The 18,057-nt window shown below is 42.9% G+C and overlaps 1 protein-coding gene across 1 annotated transcript in view; it reads right to left on the bottom strand.

Moving 5' to 3' along the window:
* LOC126336238 (neuropeptide CCHamide-1 receptor-like) overlaps positions 1-18,057 on the bottom strand; it is a 521,028-nt gene that overhangs the window by 46,460 nt on the left and 456,511 nt on the right. The window contains exon 4 of the mRNA XM_049999728.1: positions 10,682-11,521. Coding sequence (XP_049855685.1) covers positions 10,682-11,008 — 327 coding nt within the window. The 5' untranslated portion in view covers positions 11,009-11,521. The remainder of the gene's footprint in view (positions 1-10,681; positions 11,522-18,057) is intronic.

The following is an 18,057-nucleotide window of genomic DNA, read 5'->3' as shown; positions in this document are numbered from 1 at the left end:
CAACATCGAAAATATAGCTATATGCGCAATGCAGGTGGAGTGCTGGTCGTGTTATAGAAGAAACTCAGATCCTCCGACATAATAATTGAAACTGCATGTGAGATATTTTGGGCAAGATTCAGTAGCAGAAGTGGGCATAAAATCACAACTGGATCCCTCTATCACACACCAGAGTCATCTTCTGTTGTAACCGAAAACTTTAGTGAATACCGCAGTTCGGTTGTACGAAAGTTCCTAATCATCCTGTAATCATCTGTGGTGACTTTAATCTTCCAACAATCAATTGGGAAAATTACAGTTTTGTTAGTGGTAGGTGGGTAAGACACCTCATGAAAAATTACTAAATGCTTTCTCTAAAAGTTCCCTTGAACAGATAGTTAGGAACTACACTCGTGGTGGAACTATATCGGATCTAATGGCAATCAGTCCACATCGAAACTGGTGTCTGTGACCATGACATAGTTGTGGCCGAAATGATCACCAAAGTGCAAACGACGCCTGAAACATGCAGTAAACTGGATAAAAATTCAGGAATGAGATATTTGAAAGAGGAACTGAAACATTCAGCTCAGAGCAGGAGCATGTAATGGAACTAGGGCTCAAGTTTAAAAGAATAGGTTGACCACACACTGAGTAGGTATGTATTCAGTAGAACAGTTCATAAGGGGAAGGAATCTTCATGCTGTACAGTCACTGAGAAGAATCTTCTAAAGAAACAGAGATTACAGCATAATAAGTGTAAAAGAAAGAGTAGAGCCACCGATAAACAGTTGATGGATGAAATGCGATTGGCTGTCAAGATAGTAATGCATGATGCTTTTAATGAGTACCGTGGGAGAATATTATCAAATGAAATTACACAAAAACCAAATAAATTCTGTTCAAGTTTAAATGCTGTGGGTGGAACCAAAGTTTGTGTCCAGTCTCTAGCGAATGAAATAGGAAATGAAATTCAGGTAAGCAAAAAAAAATCTGAAATGCTTAACTCCGTTTGCGAATGTTCCTTTATAAAGGAAACCCCAGGAGAATTATTGCAATTTAATCTTCGTATTTTTGAAAAGAGGTGTTGAAGAACAGTTGAAATCGTTAAAATTGAACAAAGCTGTCTACAGGAAGTGTAGTACAAGTAGAAGTGATCCTCAAAACTGCGTTCCAATATCCTTGCCATCAATTTGTTGTAGAGTCTTGGAAGATATTCTGAGCTGAAACATAATGAGGTACCCTGAACATAGTGACCTCATCAGTGCCAACAAGCATGGATTCCTAAAACATCGATCGTGTGAAAACCAACACTCAGTTTGCTCACACCATCTGCTTTGTATCAAGGCAGTCAGGCAGATGCAATATTTCTTGGTTTCCAAACAGCATTATTGTCTAAAGTACCATTGTAAAGGGTATCAAGTGAAATTTGTGACAGGACTGAGGAGTTTTCGATAAGGATCAGGCATCATCAACTGGATAATCTTCGTCACATGTGTAAGTAGCATCAGGTGTACCCCAGAAAAGTGTGTTGGAACACTTGATGTTCATTTTATATTAAATGCCTTTGCAGGCAATGTTAATAGCAACCTCAGACTTCTTGCAGATGGTGCAGTTGTCTATATTGGGGTACTGTCTGCAAGAGACTGCATAGATATTCAGTCAGATCTAGATAAGGTTTCAAAGTCGTGCAAAGATTGGCAAATTGCTTCCATTTTCAGAAATGTAAAATTATGCACTTCACAAAACGAAAAAGACTAGAATCCTGTCGCTATAATATAACTGAGTCACAGTTTGAATGGACCGACTTATACAAGTACAAGCGAGTAACACTTTGTAGCGATATGAAATGGAATGATAACATAGGCCCAGTTGTAGATGCAGAAGATGGAAGGCTTCGGTGTATTGGTAAAAATCTGGGGAAACGCAATAATTCTGCAAAGGAGATCGCTTAAACATCACTCGTGTGACCGTTTCTAGTATACTGCTCAACTGCGTGGGACCTGTACCAAATAGGACTAGCAGGGGATACTGAAATATACAGAAAAGGGCAGTAAGAATGGTCATAGGTTTGTTTGATCCTTGGGAGAGCTGGAAGACTCTTGGAAATAGACGGAAACTATCCCAAGAAAGTCAGTTTGACAAAATTTCAAGAGCTGGCTTTAAATGATTACTCTAATAACATACTTCAACCCCCTATGTAGGATGGTGTTGGAAGAAACCCTACTATCTGGCACAATGGGACATACCCTCTGCCGCGCACTTCACAGTAGTTTTGAGTGTGTAGAGGAAGAGTAGATGTAGAAATGAAGGCAGCAGTTACACACTTAGGTTGTTTCTGTTTAGACTTCTTCGTTCCACATCTACTTTAAGTTTTTAAGCCACTAACGGTTGTTTAGCTCTATATAGGTCTATGACACACACTATAATTTCGCCACGGAACAAAAACATAAATGTGTAAATGTAACGGAAAGACTGTTGCCTATTACACGAAGCCATACGTACAAATGTAGCAGCATATTCACATGATGAGCTTTCGTTCGTTTTGGTTTACAAATTATACTGTTGTTGATGGTTTTGGCAGATGGTCGATGTACTTTAAGTGGTACGTGCAGGAAGAGCAACTGCCTCTAGATTCTGAATGCCCACGTGCAGAAAAAAACGTGATGGAACTCTTGGGGAGTTGGGTATAACAAAACTACAGGGTGTTTCAAATATGGCCGGTATATTTGAAACGGCAATACAAACTAAACGAGCAGCGATAGAAATACACCGTTTGTTGCAATATGCCTGGGACAACAGTACATTTTGAGGCAGACAAACTTTCGAAATTACAGTAGTTACAATTGTCAAAACAGATGGCGCTGCGGTCTGGAAAACTCTATAGTACGAAATTTTCCACATATCCACCACGCGTAGCAATAATATGGCGTAGTCTCTGAATGAAATTACCCGAAACCTTTGACAACGCGTCTGGCGGAATGGCTTCACATGCAGATGAGATGTACTGCTTCAGCTGTTCAATTGTTTCTGGATTCTGGCGGTACACCTGGTCTTTCAAGTATCCCCACACAAAGAAGTCACAGGGGTTCATGTCTGGCGAATAGGGAGCACAATCCACGCCGCCTCCTGTACGTTTCGGATAGCCCAAAGCAATCACACGATCATCGAAATATTCATTCAGGAAATTAAAGACGTCGGCCGTGCGATGTGGCCGGGCACCATCTTGCATAAACCACGAGGTGTTCACAGTGTCGTCTAAGGCAGTTTGTAACGCCACAAATTCACGAATAATGTCCAGATAGCGTGATGCAGTAATCGTTTCGGATCTGAAAAATGGGCCAATGATTCCTTTGGAAGAAATGGCGGCCCAGACCAGTACTTTTTGAGGATGCAGGGACGATGGGACTGCAACATGGGGCTTTTCGGTTCCCCATATGCACCAGTTCTGTTTATTGACGAAGCCGTCCAGGTAAAAATAAGCTTCGTCAGTAAACCAAATGCTGCCCACATGCATATCGCCGTCATCAATCCTGTGCACTATATCGTTAGCGAATGTCTCTCGAGCAGCAATGGTAGCGGCGTTGAGGGGTTGCCGCGTTTGAATTTTGTATGGATAGAGGTGTAAACTCTGGCGCATGAGACGATACGTGGACGTTGGCGTCATTTGGACCGCAGCTGCAACACGGCGAACGGAAACCCGAGGCCGCTGTTGGATCACCTGCTGCACTAGCTGTGCGTTGCCCTCTGTGGTTGCCGCACGCGGTCGCCCTACCTTTCCAGCACGTTCATCCGTAACGTTCCCAGTCCGTTGAAATTTTTCAAACAGATCCTTTATTGCATCGTTTTTCGGTCCTTTGGTTACATTAAACCTCCTTTGAAAACTTCGTCTTGTTGCAACAACACTGTGTTCTAGGTGGTGGAATTCCAATAGCAGAAAAATCCTCTGTTCTTAGGAATAAACCATGTTGTCGACAGCACACTTGAACGTTGTGAACAGCACACGCTTACAGCAGAAAGACGACGTACAGAATGGCGCACCCACAGACTGCGTTGTCTTTTTTATCTTTCACATCACTTCCAGCGCCATCTGTTGCTGAAAATTGTAACTACTGTAATTTCGAAAGTTTGTCCGCCTGAAAATGTACTTTTGTCCCAAGCACATTGCAACAAACGGTGTATTTATATTGCTGCTCGTTTAGTTTTTATTGCCGTTTCAAATATACCGGTCATTTTTGAAACACCCTGTACATATACAGACATTTATATGCCAGCGACGGGCTGCATAATCAAGGACATCTGTTTTCTTGCACGACTTCACTGAGACAGGCGACTATGTGAGACGAGGATAAACTGCCGATGGAGCTGGGTTGTCAGTAAAAGACCTCTGCTGCCAATGGCTACGAAAGAGGGGGTCTTTAGAGGCCATTAGGACACCGACCCGTAGAAACAGGAGATCAGAGTCGCCGTCTCGCCAGATGCTGCTGCAGTCTCTGCAAGAATCGGCCGAGCTCTAAACAAGAAGGAAATCAAACCTGCAGTGCGACCACCAGCAAAAGCAAGGAAACTCTCGGACAGAGGGAGAGAAAACGAAGACTGTCGGACGTTTGCAGTGCATCGAATTCACTGCGAGTTCGGCACTCGCCTATGCAGGATGGTCAGAAATAGCCTGAAAAGCTAGAAAGGTTATTCCAGAGTAGATTGATCTGACAAATAATTGCTACAAATGAAATTTCGATTAGTTGCACTGTTTTCGAGTTAATTATCATTGAAACTAGTCAATCAGGCCGTTGCCCGCAGATTCAAGCGAGTCGATATTACAATTTAGTGTCAGTCGTTCTCGTAGTGTAGATGATAACTTACGGAGACTGCTCAGCCTTTCGCTCGGGTTCGATTCTTACTGCCATCCCATATCCAATTTTTGTATCGCTCTCTTCTTCAGTCTTAGGAAACCAAAAAAAGAACACATTTGCCGACACTACTTCTGTCCGGCGTCTTGAATTTGGTGCGCAACGACCTAATTGCTATGTATGAGGCTAATTAACTCAGAAACGTCGTATTGTATCAAATTTCTTTCTAATCAATTATCTGTCAGCACAATCTAATCTGCAACATCCTTACAAGCTTTTCACACTGTTTCTGATCATACTGTAGATGCAACGTAAGATGAGCGAGGAAGGGAAACTAGCATTGGGTGAGCACCGCTTAACTGTCGACTTTGAAACTACTTGTGTTTTCTGGCTGGCCTGTGGTTCGTAGGACGTTATTACTGAGGAAGCACTTGAGGTACGATCTGGCATTCCCAAACTGCCAAGCGCGTCACAGCGCCTCTTCCGGGATACGCAGAGGTGACCCTTCCCCGGATGGAATCTCCATCGCAGATTAATAACGGGGGCTGTTGAGCTTGCTAGCCTGCATAGCTGGTGTCCCACATTCAACTATGTGGCCACTATGGTGGATTTAGGAAGCTTTCTCACACTTGAACATGAACTACTCTAGACCCAGACAGATGGAGCGCACGGATTCCGTCTCGGCGTGAGTGGTGCCGCCACAATGGGAGGAAGCAACCAACTACCAAGAACATTGATTCAAGGCAAATAGCAATGTCGACAACTATAAATCCGTGATAATAAGAAGGAAAAGGAGAAGAAGAAGAATTGAGATGCATTTACATGGAGTCTCCTTTATTGGGATAAGCCATTTGCTCTCATTGTTAGTCGGCAACTTTTACTCGTAGCAATGACACAGGAGTTACAACACACTGCATTTCGTAAGGCACTGGTGGACGGCAAAGGGCGAGCTGCTGATCACGTGTACACAGGACCAGGAGGTGACGTTCTATGTAACTCCAGCACTTGGGCTGAAGGTGAACAGTAGGACCATGTCTTCTGTAACGTCATGGACACACTGAGGAACGACGCGTCGTGAAGATTTTATTGTAAAACTGTGTAAAAATATAACGCAGAAAAACGAATAAAAGTGAGCACGGACTAATAATTTAGGAGATCTGTGATCCGTGAGGCATGGACCTTGCCCTTTTTGGCGTGACTTGCGTGCCTCAGCGATAGGATATTCGTACCTTAGGCGCATCCTCAGCGGTGTGGTGTGTGATGAAAGGCGAGACAGTCGTGTGGATCCTGAAGAGGGCAGCAGTCTTTTCATTAGTCGCAGGGACAACAGTCTGGATGATTGACTGATCCGGGCTTGTAACAACAACAACGCCCTTGTAGTACAAGAAATTCCGTCAAAACTACCGATACTCCTCTGAGGGCCAGCCATGATAAAAGTATTTCATCTGGTGCGCAAGACGCATGAGACAGGCGAAATACCCTCACACTTCAGATGAACGTAATAATTCCAGTAACTAAGAAAGCAGCTACTAAGAGCAGTTAATGTCACCGAACTATCAGTTTAATTATTCTCGGTTAGAAAATATTAACACGAATTATTTATAGAATATTGGGAGAACTAGTATAGGCCAAACTCGGGGAAGAAGAATTTGGACTTCGGAGGAGTGTAGGAACATGCGAAGCTATACTGACCTCTTGGTTTATCTTAGAAGACAGGCAAACCTATGTTTATAGCTTTTGTATAATCGGAGAAAGTTTTTGATGAAGTCGACTGAAATACGTTCATTGGAACTCCGAAGGTAGCAGCGGTCAAATACAAGGAGCGAAAGGCTACCAACAACTGGTAGGAAAGCCTGAAATTTCTTTAAGAGTAGAGGGACACGAAAGGAAAGCACTGGTCTAGTAGGGAATGAGAAAGAGTTGAAGCCTAGCGCCCGTGTTATTGAGCCTGTATAATGAGAAAGCAGTGAATAAAGCGAAAGAAAAATTTGCAGTAGGAATTAAAGTTCAGGATCAAGGAATGAAACCTTTGAGGTTTGTCTATTGCACTGTAATTCTGTCAGAGACAGCAAAGGACTTGGAATAGGAGTTCGTCGGAATGGGCAGCCTCTTGAATGGAGGATATAAGAAGAACATTAACAAATGAAAAAGACGAAATATGAAATGTAGTCGGATTAAATACCGTCATGCGGAGTGAATTATACTAGGAAGCAACACAGTAAAAACAGTAGATGAGTTTTGCTGTTTGGACGGCAAAATAACTGATGATGGCCGAAGTAGAGAGGATATAACATGTAGACTGAAAATGACAAGAAAAGCGCTTCAGAAGAAGAGGAATCTGTTAACGTGAGATATAGACAAGTGTGGATAATAAAACAGTTCAGGCAATAAGAGAATTGAATCTTTTGGAATGTGGTGCTACAGAAGAACACTGAAGATTAAATGTGTAGATCACTTAAGTAATAAGCAGGTAATGAACAGAGATGCCGAGATAAGAAACTTGCGGCACAACTTGACTAAAAGAAGGCATCAGTTGATACGACACTTTCTGAGACAAAAAGGTCCCACCAGTGTATCACTGGAGTGACGAGGGGGCAAAAATCTCATAGGGAGACCAAGAGTTCAATACAGTAAACTGATTCAGAAGGATGTAGGTTGCAGCAGTTGTCCGGAGATAAGGAGTCTTGCACAGGATAGAGTAGCACGAAGAGCTTCAGTAAACCATCTTCATACTGAAAACGAAGAGAGCAACAACATACACATATAAACGGACGGAAAAAAATCACAACACCAAAAAATAACTAATGCAAAGTAATGAAATTTCGGGACTATGTTTCTATAGGTAACATACTTACATTATTAACATTGCAAGATCACAGGATAATGCAAGTACGAGAGAAGTCACTTACAATGTGTAATGCTGGTACGTTAATAACCAGTGTAGCAACCAGGATGTTGAATTTAAGCATGTAAACGTGCATGCCTTGTCTTTTACGGGTACGAATATCAGTTTGTTAGATGGGGTTCCACGCCTGTTGCAATACATGGACAGTTTATGCTGTTCGTGGATGACGTTGCTTTTGTCGTCTGAAGAAATCCCATATGTGCTCGATTGCAGACGGATCTGCTGATCGAGTACGCCAAGGAAACACTTCGAGAATCTGCTGAGCATGATGGGTTAAAAGAGCGGTACGTGGGCGACCGTTATCCTGATGGGCAACACCCCTAGAATGGTGTTCACGACTAGGGGCTTAGCAAGTCCAGTCACCAAATTGACGCACAAATTTGCAGTCACAGTGCGTGGGATAACCACGAGATTTCTCCTGCTGTCACACAGATTCGCACCCCAGACCATAACTGCAGATGTAGGTTTATTGTAAATAGCACGCAGACAGTATGGTTGCTGACACTCAACTTGCCTTCTTCTAACCAACACACAGCCATCACTGGCATCGAGTGAGAGCAAGCTTTCTTTAGACAACATAACGGACTTCCACCCTGCCCTCCAATGTGCTCTCGTTTGACACTCGTGAAGTCGCAAACGGCGGTGGTTTGGGGTCAGTGGAATAGACGCTAGAGGGCTTCTGCCTCGGAGCTGTTCTTAAAGCAACCGACTTGTAACATATCGTTGAGTCACTGTCGCGCCAACTGCCGCTCATAGTGCTGCTGCACATGCAGTACGATGCTCCAGAGCCACACGCCGAGCATGACGATCTTCCCTATCGGCCGTGACACGTGGCCCTCCATAGTGTCCTTGCGACCGTACATTCAGGCGACCAAAACTGCCATATTGTACGATGGCTACATTCCTTTCAAGATTTTCTGCAGTATGACAAATAGAATATCCAGCCTCTCGTAGCGCTATCGCACGGCCTCGGCCAAACTCAGTGAAGTGTTGATAATGGCGTGTTTGTCACCTTAAAGACATTGTTGACTAACATCAACTCACCAAGTCTAATCTAAAAGTAACGCTCACTACAGTTACGGCTTGCATTTAAAGCAAACCCGATTCACATCTTTATAGTGGCGCTACTAGCGGCACTCTTATGAGACTGGCGTGAAACTGGAATAGATACCATCCTTCACACGTAAAGAGGAGGAAGGAATGATAATTGGGTTTAACTTCCCGATCGACATTGACGTCATTAGTGCAGAGGACAATCTCGGATTGCGTGAAGAATGGACAGGGAAATGAGCCGTGCCTTTTCAGAGGAACCCTCCAGACATGTACACTACTGACAATTAAAATTGCTACACCAAGAAGAAATGCAGACGATAAACGGGTATTCATTGGACAAATACATTATACTATAACTGACGTGTGATTACATTTTCACGCAATTTGGGTGCATAGATCCTGAGAAATCAGTACCCAGAACGACGACCTCTGGCCTTAATAACGGCCTCCATACGCCTGGGCATTTAGCCAACAGAGCTAGGATGGCGTGTACAGCTGCCCGTGCAAGTTTCAACACGACACCACAGTTCATCAAGAGTAGTGACTGGCGTATTCTGACGAGCCAGTTGCTCGGCCACCATTGACCAGACGTTTTCAATTGGTGAGAGATCTCGAGAATGTGCTGGCCAGGGCAGCAATCGAACATTTTCTGTATCCAGAAAGGCGGTCGTGCGTTATCGTGATGAAATGTAGGGATCAAATGAAGGATAGAGGCACGGGTCGTAACACATCTGAAATGTAACGTCCACTGTTCAAAGTGCCGTCAATGCGAACAAGAGGTGACCGAGACGTGTAAGCAATGGCACCCCATACCAACACGTCGGGTGATACGCCAGTATGATGAATACACGCTTCCAGTGTGCGTTCAGCGCGATGTCGCCAAACACGAATGCGACCATCATGATGCTGTAAACAGAAACTGGATTCATCCGAAAAAATGACGTTTTGTCCTTCGTGCACCCTGGTTCGTCGTTGAGTGCACCATCGCAGGCGCTCCTGTCTGTGATGCAGTGTCAAGGTTAACCGCAGCCATGGTCTCCGAGCTGATAGTCCATGCTGCTGCAAACGTCGTCGAACTGTTCGTACAGATGATTGTTTGTCGTCTTCCAAACGTCCCCATCTGTTGACTCAAGGATCGAGACGTGGCTGCACGATCCGTTACAGCCATCCGTATAAGATGCCTGTCATCTCGACGGGCATGGCTGTGTGTGATGTCCTTAGGGTAGTTAGGTTTAAGTAGTTCTAAGTTCTAGGGGACTGATGATCTCAGACGTTAAGTCCGATAGTGTTCATAGCCATTTGTCATCTCGACTGCTAGTAATACGAGGCACGGCGATTCGTATTACCGTCCTGAACCCGCCGGTTCCATATTCTGCTAACAGCCATTGCATCTGGAACAACGCAAGCAGCAATGTCACGATACGATGAACCGCAATCGCGATAGGCTACAATCCGACCTTTATCAAAGTCGACAACGTGATGGTTCGCAACTACATGTCACCATGCAACGCCGCTCAACTGCTGTTTGTGTATGAGAAATCGGTTGTAAACTTTCCTCAAGTCAGCACTTTGTAGTTGTCGCCACCGGCGCCAAAATTGTGTGAATGCTCCGAAAAGCTAATCTTTTGCATATCACAGCATCTTCTTCCTGTCGGTTAAATTTCGCGTTTGTAGCAAATCATCTTCGTGTTGCAGCAATTTTAATGGCCAGTAGTGCACTTCAAGCGATTTAGGAAAATCAACGAAAACCTAAATCTGGGTACGAAGGATATTCACTTGCTTATAGAGCTGCCTTCAGAATTTTGTATTCGATGTAGTAGTGACTTTGTCGGGATGATTACGGTGAAATATCAGCAAGATTACGTACGGTGTTCAGCACGGGTGGAGTACTCACCGTGTAGACGGTCCCCGTGAACGGGACGCAGGTGATGATGACGAGGAGGTCGCCGAGCGCCAACGACAGGATGTAGGTGTTGGGCGCGCTGCGCATGTTGCGGTGGCGCGCGAAGATGAGCACCAGGGTGCCGTTGCCGAGCACGCCGGCCACGAAGATGAGCGAGAAGATGATGGGCACCAGGTAGGTCTCGGGCCGCAGGTGGTACGGCAGGTACGTCTCGTTGGGCATGGCGGTCGTGCTAGCCGCAGACAGCGTCACGTTGGCCCACGCCGCCCACGACCAGTTGCCGCCGCCCTCCACCTCAGCCTGCGCCTCTTGCGTCATAGTGTGCAGCTCACTCCCCTCCCTACAAGCTCCACTCCATTCCTATTTTTGCATCATGTGTTTCTAAGGTCACTAGCGCTGTGCAGAGTTTCTGTATAACTCGTCACCAGAGGTCAGTATAGGGCATCACTATAGACTTAAAACTTCACGTGACAAAAGAGATTTCAGGCACTCGTCTATTAATGCTACACTTCTTCAAAATTCTGTGACACTTCCTCAGTAAATGTTCATCAAATGTCAAAAAGTCTAGATTAATGTCTTGGTCTGAATATGTAGTAGCTGATAAAGACACAGTATGTTGTTTTGAAACTTCAGTACCAACGGGCTCATCAAATTTCTTTGATACATCATGAAAGAGAAAAGGCAATTTAGCTCACTTAAGGCAGTTCCGAACAATATCTGCAGAGCTTCTGTAACTGAAGCCCATCTGAATAGTGGAGAGAGCGCCGATCTATTAACTCCACGGTGGACAACTCAGACATAGCTGCTGAACGGCCCTTGGTGACTCAGGTTCTGCAATAGAAAGGGAAAATTGTTTAGCACACACACACAATAGAAATTAACAGGAAAATAAATGCAAGGAATACTTCAAAAGAAAGCTGCACTACCGAAAAAAATAAGATGTAGCCAGGTAAATATTTAGAGTAATGTCTAGAATAAACGCCAGTTTGTGCAATTCGGTCGCAAATATTCAAATTATTTCATTCGTAGGTTTTAACTGCTTCCTCTTAGAACAAATTTTGATTGCTTGTCTCATTTGTTGGTAAATTATCAGTTGTTAATTTATATATAAAAACCCTGAGGCGTAGGAAAAATAATTGCTATGAATGTATACGATGTTTTGGAGCAAAAAGTAAAGTGAAATAACGTGTGTTCATACACTGGATAGTTTTCAACAAACGACAAAATTTGGATACCAATTTCCCTTCCCTCGCTTATTCTTTCTTCTCCAATCCTATCACCTCTCTTTTCTTTTATTTCTTTCCTTCTACTTTCTCTCGCTTCATTCAGATTATTTCATCCAGTTTTGCTTCTTTTCTTGTATTCTGTTACCTTTTCTATTTTCTCGTCCATTAGTTTTTCTTTTTTTTCTGATTTTAATTTTCTGTTTGGGCTTCTACATTGTTATTTATTATCTTTTCTTTTTCATCACAGTCTTAATTTTGCACTCTCTAGATTGATTTGCATGTCTACGTTCTATATTCTCAATATCGGACAGAAATATTTTGCTATAATTAAGAAAAAAATAATTACAGTCAGTCTCCTTTTGTGTGTGAAGTTTCATTATTCTGATTTTGACGAGAATTTGTATTTGTTTTCATTTTTGTAAAATATAGCTGATATCTGTGCTCCTGGCACCTTTTGAACTGCATTGTTTATCAGCACACATTCCTTCAAAATGACTAGTTATATCTAATTAACTGTCTCTGATGAACAGCCAAAGCTACCTCTCTCTCTCAGTGTTTTAAAGGACATTTTAATTATAGGTAATGCATGTTAGTTCAGGTGGTTAGCTCGTGACACAAGTAAGATATTTTAAAATAACCACTGCAACAGCATGTTTTTCTGGATAAGATACTCATAGTAGTATCAAAACCTAGGTCAGGTTCAAATAAATAAAGTTCTGGCAACTGGTTGGCTATTTATTTTATCAACTAAAGGTACTCATAATTGCTGTTATCAGATATGTTCTAGATTGTGTCATCTATAGAAAGAGTCTTTGGGAGTGAGTCACCTGCATACAGTAGCTAGCTGCTGCACACCTCTGTTCATCTAAAGGGAACCACGCACACGGCCAGTTTCCGCGTTGCTGTTAAGAGCGAACGGCCGCCCGAGCAATCGAAGGGAGGGGGAGGGGAGGTGGTAGGTGATTGCTTGCTCCACGGAGCGCGCCTATCTACTACATGCCGCACTGGCCGCTCAGATTAAAAGCCTCGCTTGGAGACACTTGGTCGCGCGCTACCGCTAAGGCCTCTACCGAAAACGTCGCCTGCTCGTCTGTGCATGTTCTCTGACACTGCAGCAACACAGTCGTCTCATCTGAAAGACAGGGAGAACGTGAACACCACCGACAATATTTTGAAAGTTATTCACTTTGTTATAAGGGACCCGTGCTCTCCAGTTACTTGTCGCAGTGCCATAATGTAGATATGATTTATTCCATCTGTCTGTTTGAGGCGTAGTGCCTTCGCATCGCTCCTGTCACTTGTTAGGTCGATATCGTTACAGGCATGAGTCAGCGACAGATGTCACCAGCTGACATGGACCTGTGTTACAGAGCTGCACGTAGTTCTGCTAGTAGGCGGTAGAGGTCAGAAGTTGACGGACAGTGCTAGCAGTCGTAGTCAAAACAATGTTTGATTAATATGTAATGTATTTGCTTAATTATAATTGTTTTATATGTGTAGTAATTAGCAGTGTGAATGTTGTATGAGTGATGTAGAACAGAAGCAAATGAAAATTGTTTCGTTTATTCACGAAGTACCATTTAAACAATACAGGGGATTTACTATAATTAAATGTGCAGTTAGTTTATGGTACTAATAAATCGTAACTAGAACACAAATTAATCGTTAATTTCAGAAGGAGTAATTTTATATTTTATACTTTTCTAAATTTATTTATTTAGCAATTTCCATAGAAAGAGATGTTTTACTATGATTGGTCATTGAAGTAAAACGCGGGTTAGCGCGGGATAATACTGCAACCTGATTTGCTGTTTGTGATATCAGCCAATCAGAAAAATGCAGGCTTTGGTGGGATCTATGGGGGGGGGGGGGGGGGCTGGCTGAGGGTTTGAACTAGTAACATCTCATTGAAAGCAGCTCCGACGAAAGTACTGTAAAATCGAGGAAAAGTGCTAATTACGAGTTCGCGAAGTAGTACAAAATGTATTTCAGTGAACGGTATAGTGCAAGTCGTGTGGAATTTCGGACGGAATATCAAAATTATAGCGTTTGACTGTTAGCTAAAACTGCGTGGCGTGTTGTGCGATGTAAGACTGGAACAGGTATTACGTGTAGAGCAGAGTTTACAACATTTGAGCGAGCATTTTCGTAACTAAACGATCCGGTGAACTCTATTAACTTCGGTAAAGGGTGGTAAGTACCATAAACTGGCTACGTGTGTGATTGTGGTGTGCGTGTGAACTTTACATTGCGTTGCCACTTAGTACGGACTTCGCAGTATTAACTGTGCTCTTTATCGTAAAAATACACCTGAAAATTTAAATGGCCAAGTTAAGACTTTTATTTCAGTTTACATCCCGTTTACTGGACAATTCCATGTATGTTGCGACCTGCAATAGACAGTAGTGGTTAAGTATTTTCTACTACAGCTTTTAGCTAGACAAATGAACATTGCTGGACACTGGCAAGGCGGTAAGAAGAAACGTGCCGCGCCGCATGTTTCGCCAGAAGGAATGAAAAAAAAAAAAAAACAGTTTGAGCTTTCTATTCAGATGAATGTAAGGTGATATCAACAGTGGGGGAAGTTAGGGCTGAATTAGTTACTTGAAGAGTTCCGTGAGAGGGCACTAGTTCAGGTATACATGCCAAGTTCACAAGCAGAGGATGAAGAGACACAGAAAGTATAGGAGAATACTGAACCGGTAATTTGGTATGTAAAGCGAAATTGTTAGCAGGGTGGGCGTTCAATAAGTAATGCAGGACATATTTTTCTGAGAGTAAGTTTGTTTTATTCAAGATTTCAATACACCATATTCCTCACCATTCTTCTGAATAGAAAAACCTATTTTTCACCCTAATATCCGTTCAGTGCGACGACCGTACGCAATCTTACTGGGAGGCCGTGTATGCACATTGTACCACTCTACCAGTTACGTCGGAGCCTCCCTGTTACCCACGTACTTTTTCTCGCAGAGTGAATCCTTCATTGGGCGAAACAGATGAAAGTCAGAAGGTACTAGATACAGGCTGTTGGGTGGATGAGGAAGAACAGTCCCAGACAGTTTTGTGAGCTCTTGGGTGCCTCACACAAGGCACTGCGTTGTCTTGGAGAAGGAGAATTTCTTTACATTTTTGTGGCGACGAACACGTTGAAGTCTTTCTGAGGGTAGCACAGAACACTTCAGAACTGACCATTCCAGCATGAGGGAGGACGTCTAACAGAATAACGCCTTCAGAGTCCATGACTTTCTGACTAAGTGTACGGTTTTGAACATTTCCTTCGGAGCACAGTTGCCGTCACACCAGGGATTGGTGTTTCTTTTACGGTCGTCAGTAATGATCCCATGTTTCATGGCCTCTGACAATGTTCGACAAATAAGTGACAGGATCAACCTCGTAACACGCAAGCAGTTTTGCGCAGATGGTGCTTCATTGGTCTTTATGGTCGTCTGTTAGGTGACGACGATCCCAGAGACACGCACCTTTGAGTATCCAGAATGGTGAACGAGTGTGTCGGCACTTCCAAAGGAGACGTACAGCTATGCAGCGAGATGTTTCATTGCGGTCTGTCGATCACCTCGAATGAGAGTTTCCACACGATACAAATGGTTCAAATGGCTCTAGGCACTATGGGCCTTAACATCTGAGGTCATCAGTCCCCTAGAACTTAGAACTACTTAAACCTAACGAACCTAAGGACATCCCACATATATGTGCCCGATGCAGGATTGGAACCGGCGACCGTAGCATCAGCGCGGTTCCAGAATGAAGTGCCTATAACCGCTCGGCCACAACGGCCGGCCCACACGATACCACATTATAGGAGCCACTGTGATGTGCGGGCAGCCGGCACGCCGGAGAATGGACAGGTCTGCGCGACCTGGTAGCAATGATGACAGGCGCCTCGCGCAAGAACTCGCCGCGCTTTTGTTCACTGACAGATCTCCGTAGACATTCTGCAAGTGCCTGTGAATATATACAATGCTCCGGTTTTCCGCCAAAATAAACCCCTGTGACAGCTCTGTGCTTTGAACGCGCCTCCGTTGTAGACGCTATTTTGAAAGCTAGGTTTAGCGACACCACCTATTGAAGCTTCATGAAACTATAGGGGTTGAAGTGCGAATATTCCAACACGTCCAGCAACAAATTCTACAGTTTTCCACTGAAACTGGCCGAGGAAAAAATATGTTGCGTTACTTATTCAACGCCCTCGTTGTAATGGGGACTGGAACGTAATAAAGAAATAGAAGGTAAGTTCCACCAACACAACCGTTGCATTAAAACAATGAAACGCTGTATTAACTAAAGACCTTTGCGTCTGCTGTCGTAAGTGTTCACAAGGTCAAATTTGATGTCGCTTCAACTTCTCAGAGACGGTGCAGTTTGTATGCCTGAAAAGCAAATACAGTTCGTAAATGTTACGATGGAAAGCTTACCCAACAGAATATAGATAAAATAAAGGCGAATATGATAAGCAGTTGCAGACGAAAGAGTGAAAACTAGTACAAAACAGAATCGGTTAGAATACGTTGAAGCAATGAGCGTACCGTATTATTTAATACGGTGATCAAAATAGATAAGAATATTGAAACTGAAACACGAAGTTTGGCAAGAAAATGATCTGCCAGAGAGATAATTATTATCTTATTACTGGTTATGTGTATCAAGAAAATAGTAAATGAAATGCAGGAAAGCTTCTGAACCAGAACTACAGAAGAAGAGGGTCATATAACAAGGCAAAATCAACGAAGAAGTATGTGCAAAACGTTACGTATGCACAGTATTTCATTTATTTGACTACAAAGAAAATGAATACATAGATGAGAAGGAATACCATGAAGTGCATCTGTAGTCATTTTAACGTACAGATTGGGGGAGTCATACAATGATTAAGTAAGAGCGTTAAAAGCCTCTGAATGCAAATGGATTAATAAGGAGCAGAAAATGAATGCGAAGTAACTTACCATTTACGCGATGCTGAAATTTCACTGAATATTTCCGAAGAACTGAACATACACTGAGAAAGCACTCTAACTGCACAGGGGACTCTTTTCCAGAAAAAAGGAACGGTTAAATTACTGGTGGCACTAAATCAGATTAATGCTGGCTGCTAGTTTTACTGAAACTCGCAAAACGTAAAATATCCTTGCTGTCTCGAGTACTCAAAATATTAACATAAAGGTCAAAGTACTAGTGTTTAACTACATCTTCCTGTTCTGTTTTCTAATTATCACCCGTAGTAATGATGAGATAGAAGGTTTTAGCTGCATCTTAGATTACTGAATCACTAATGCAGGCCATTGCCGAGGCGAAATATTTCATAACTCTTCTGACACTATACCTACAATATCAATCAAACTTGGGAAGTTTATCTCCCTACCTCACAGAATTGTTTTTAAATCGAAAATTATGAAGAGAAGTAAACACACCTGTGTCTCATCAATTCAAAAATATTAATTTGTCTCTGCTCGACATTTCTCCATACAATGAACTCATGTGAATAACATCAGTTCAGGTTGCCCCGTGGAATAAGGACAGGCGTCATTGATAAAAAGTACACTTCTGCTGTGAAAAGAACCAATTAGGCATACCTTTGGAAATTAGATTTTATATTTACGACCTAGAATAACTTTCAGAGTATTGTATATACAAGGTGAGGTGCTTGACTCATCCACTTCTAGCTACTGTTGATCCGTTAAAGACGTTTCTAATCTGATTTCATCTAGAGGAACAAGAACCCCGTTGTCATGGAACAGAACACCCGTACGTTCTCGCAACTTCATGAATAACCGAGATATATGCATCTAGTTTGCTTTTTAAAGGAAACTTTGCTATTTTTTACACCAGAATAGCCGATTTCATTATACATAGTAAGTTATACGTATCTCTTCTATAGAGCCATCAAGAAATCAATGAGCAAAAATATATAGTACATAGTGATTTTTGTTCTGTTGCTGCAGCCGTTTAATGTCCCGACACCCGAAAGTATACGCCACCGATGCAGTAGCTACGTGATATTTCCGCTAATCTGGACGGAAACCTGTGTCAACATTAGACTTGTTATTTGTGTGTGGCCTCTTAGAGGAATTAGCCGAACGGTGTGGAATCACTGTCTATGTAGAGACTACCTAGTCTCATTGG

This window comes from Schistocerca gregaria, chromosome 2 (genome assembly GCF_023897955.1).
Source record: "Schistocerca gregaria isolate iqSchGreg1 chromosome 2, iqSchGreg1.2, whole genome shotgun sequence".
Taxonomy (NCBI): domain Eukaryota; kingdom Metazoa; phylum Arthropoda; class Insecta; order Orthoptera; family Acrididae; genus Schistocerca; species Schistocerca gregaria.
This window is presented reverse-complemented; position numbering and strand designations above follow the sequence as displayed.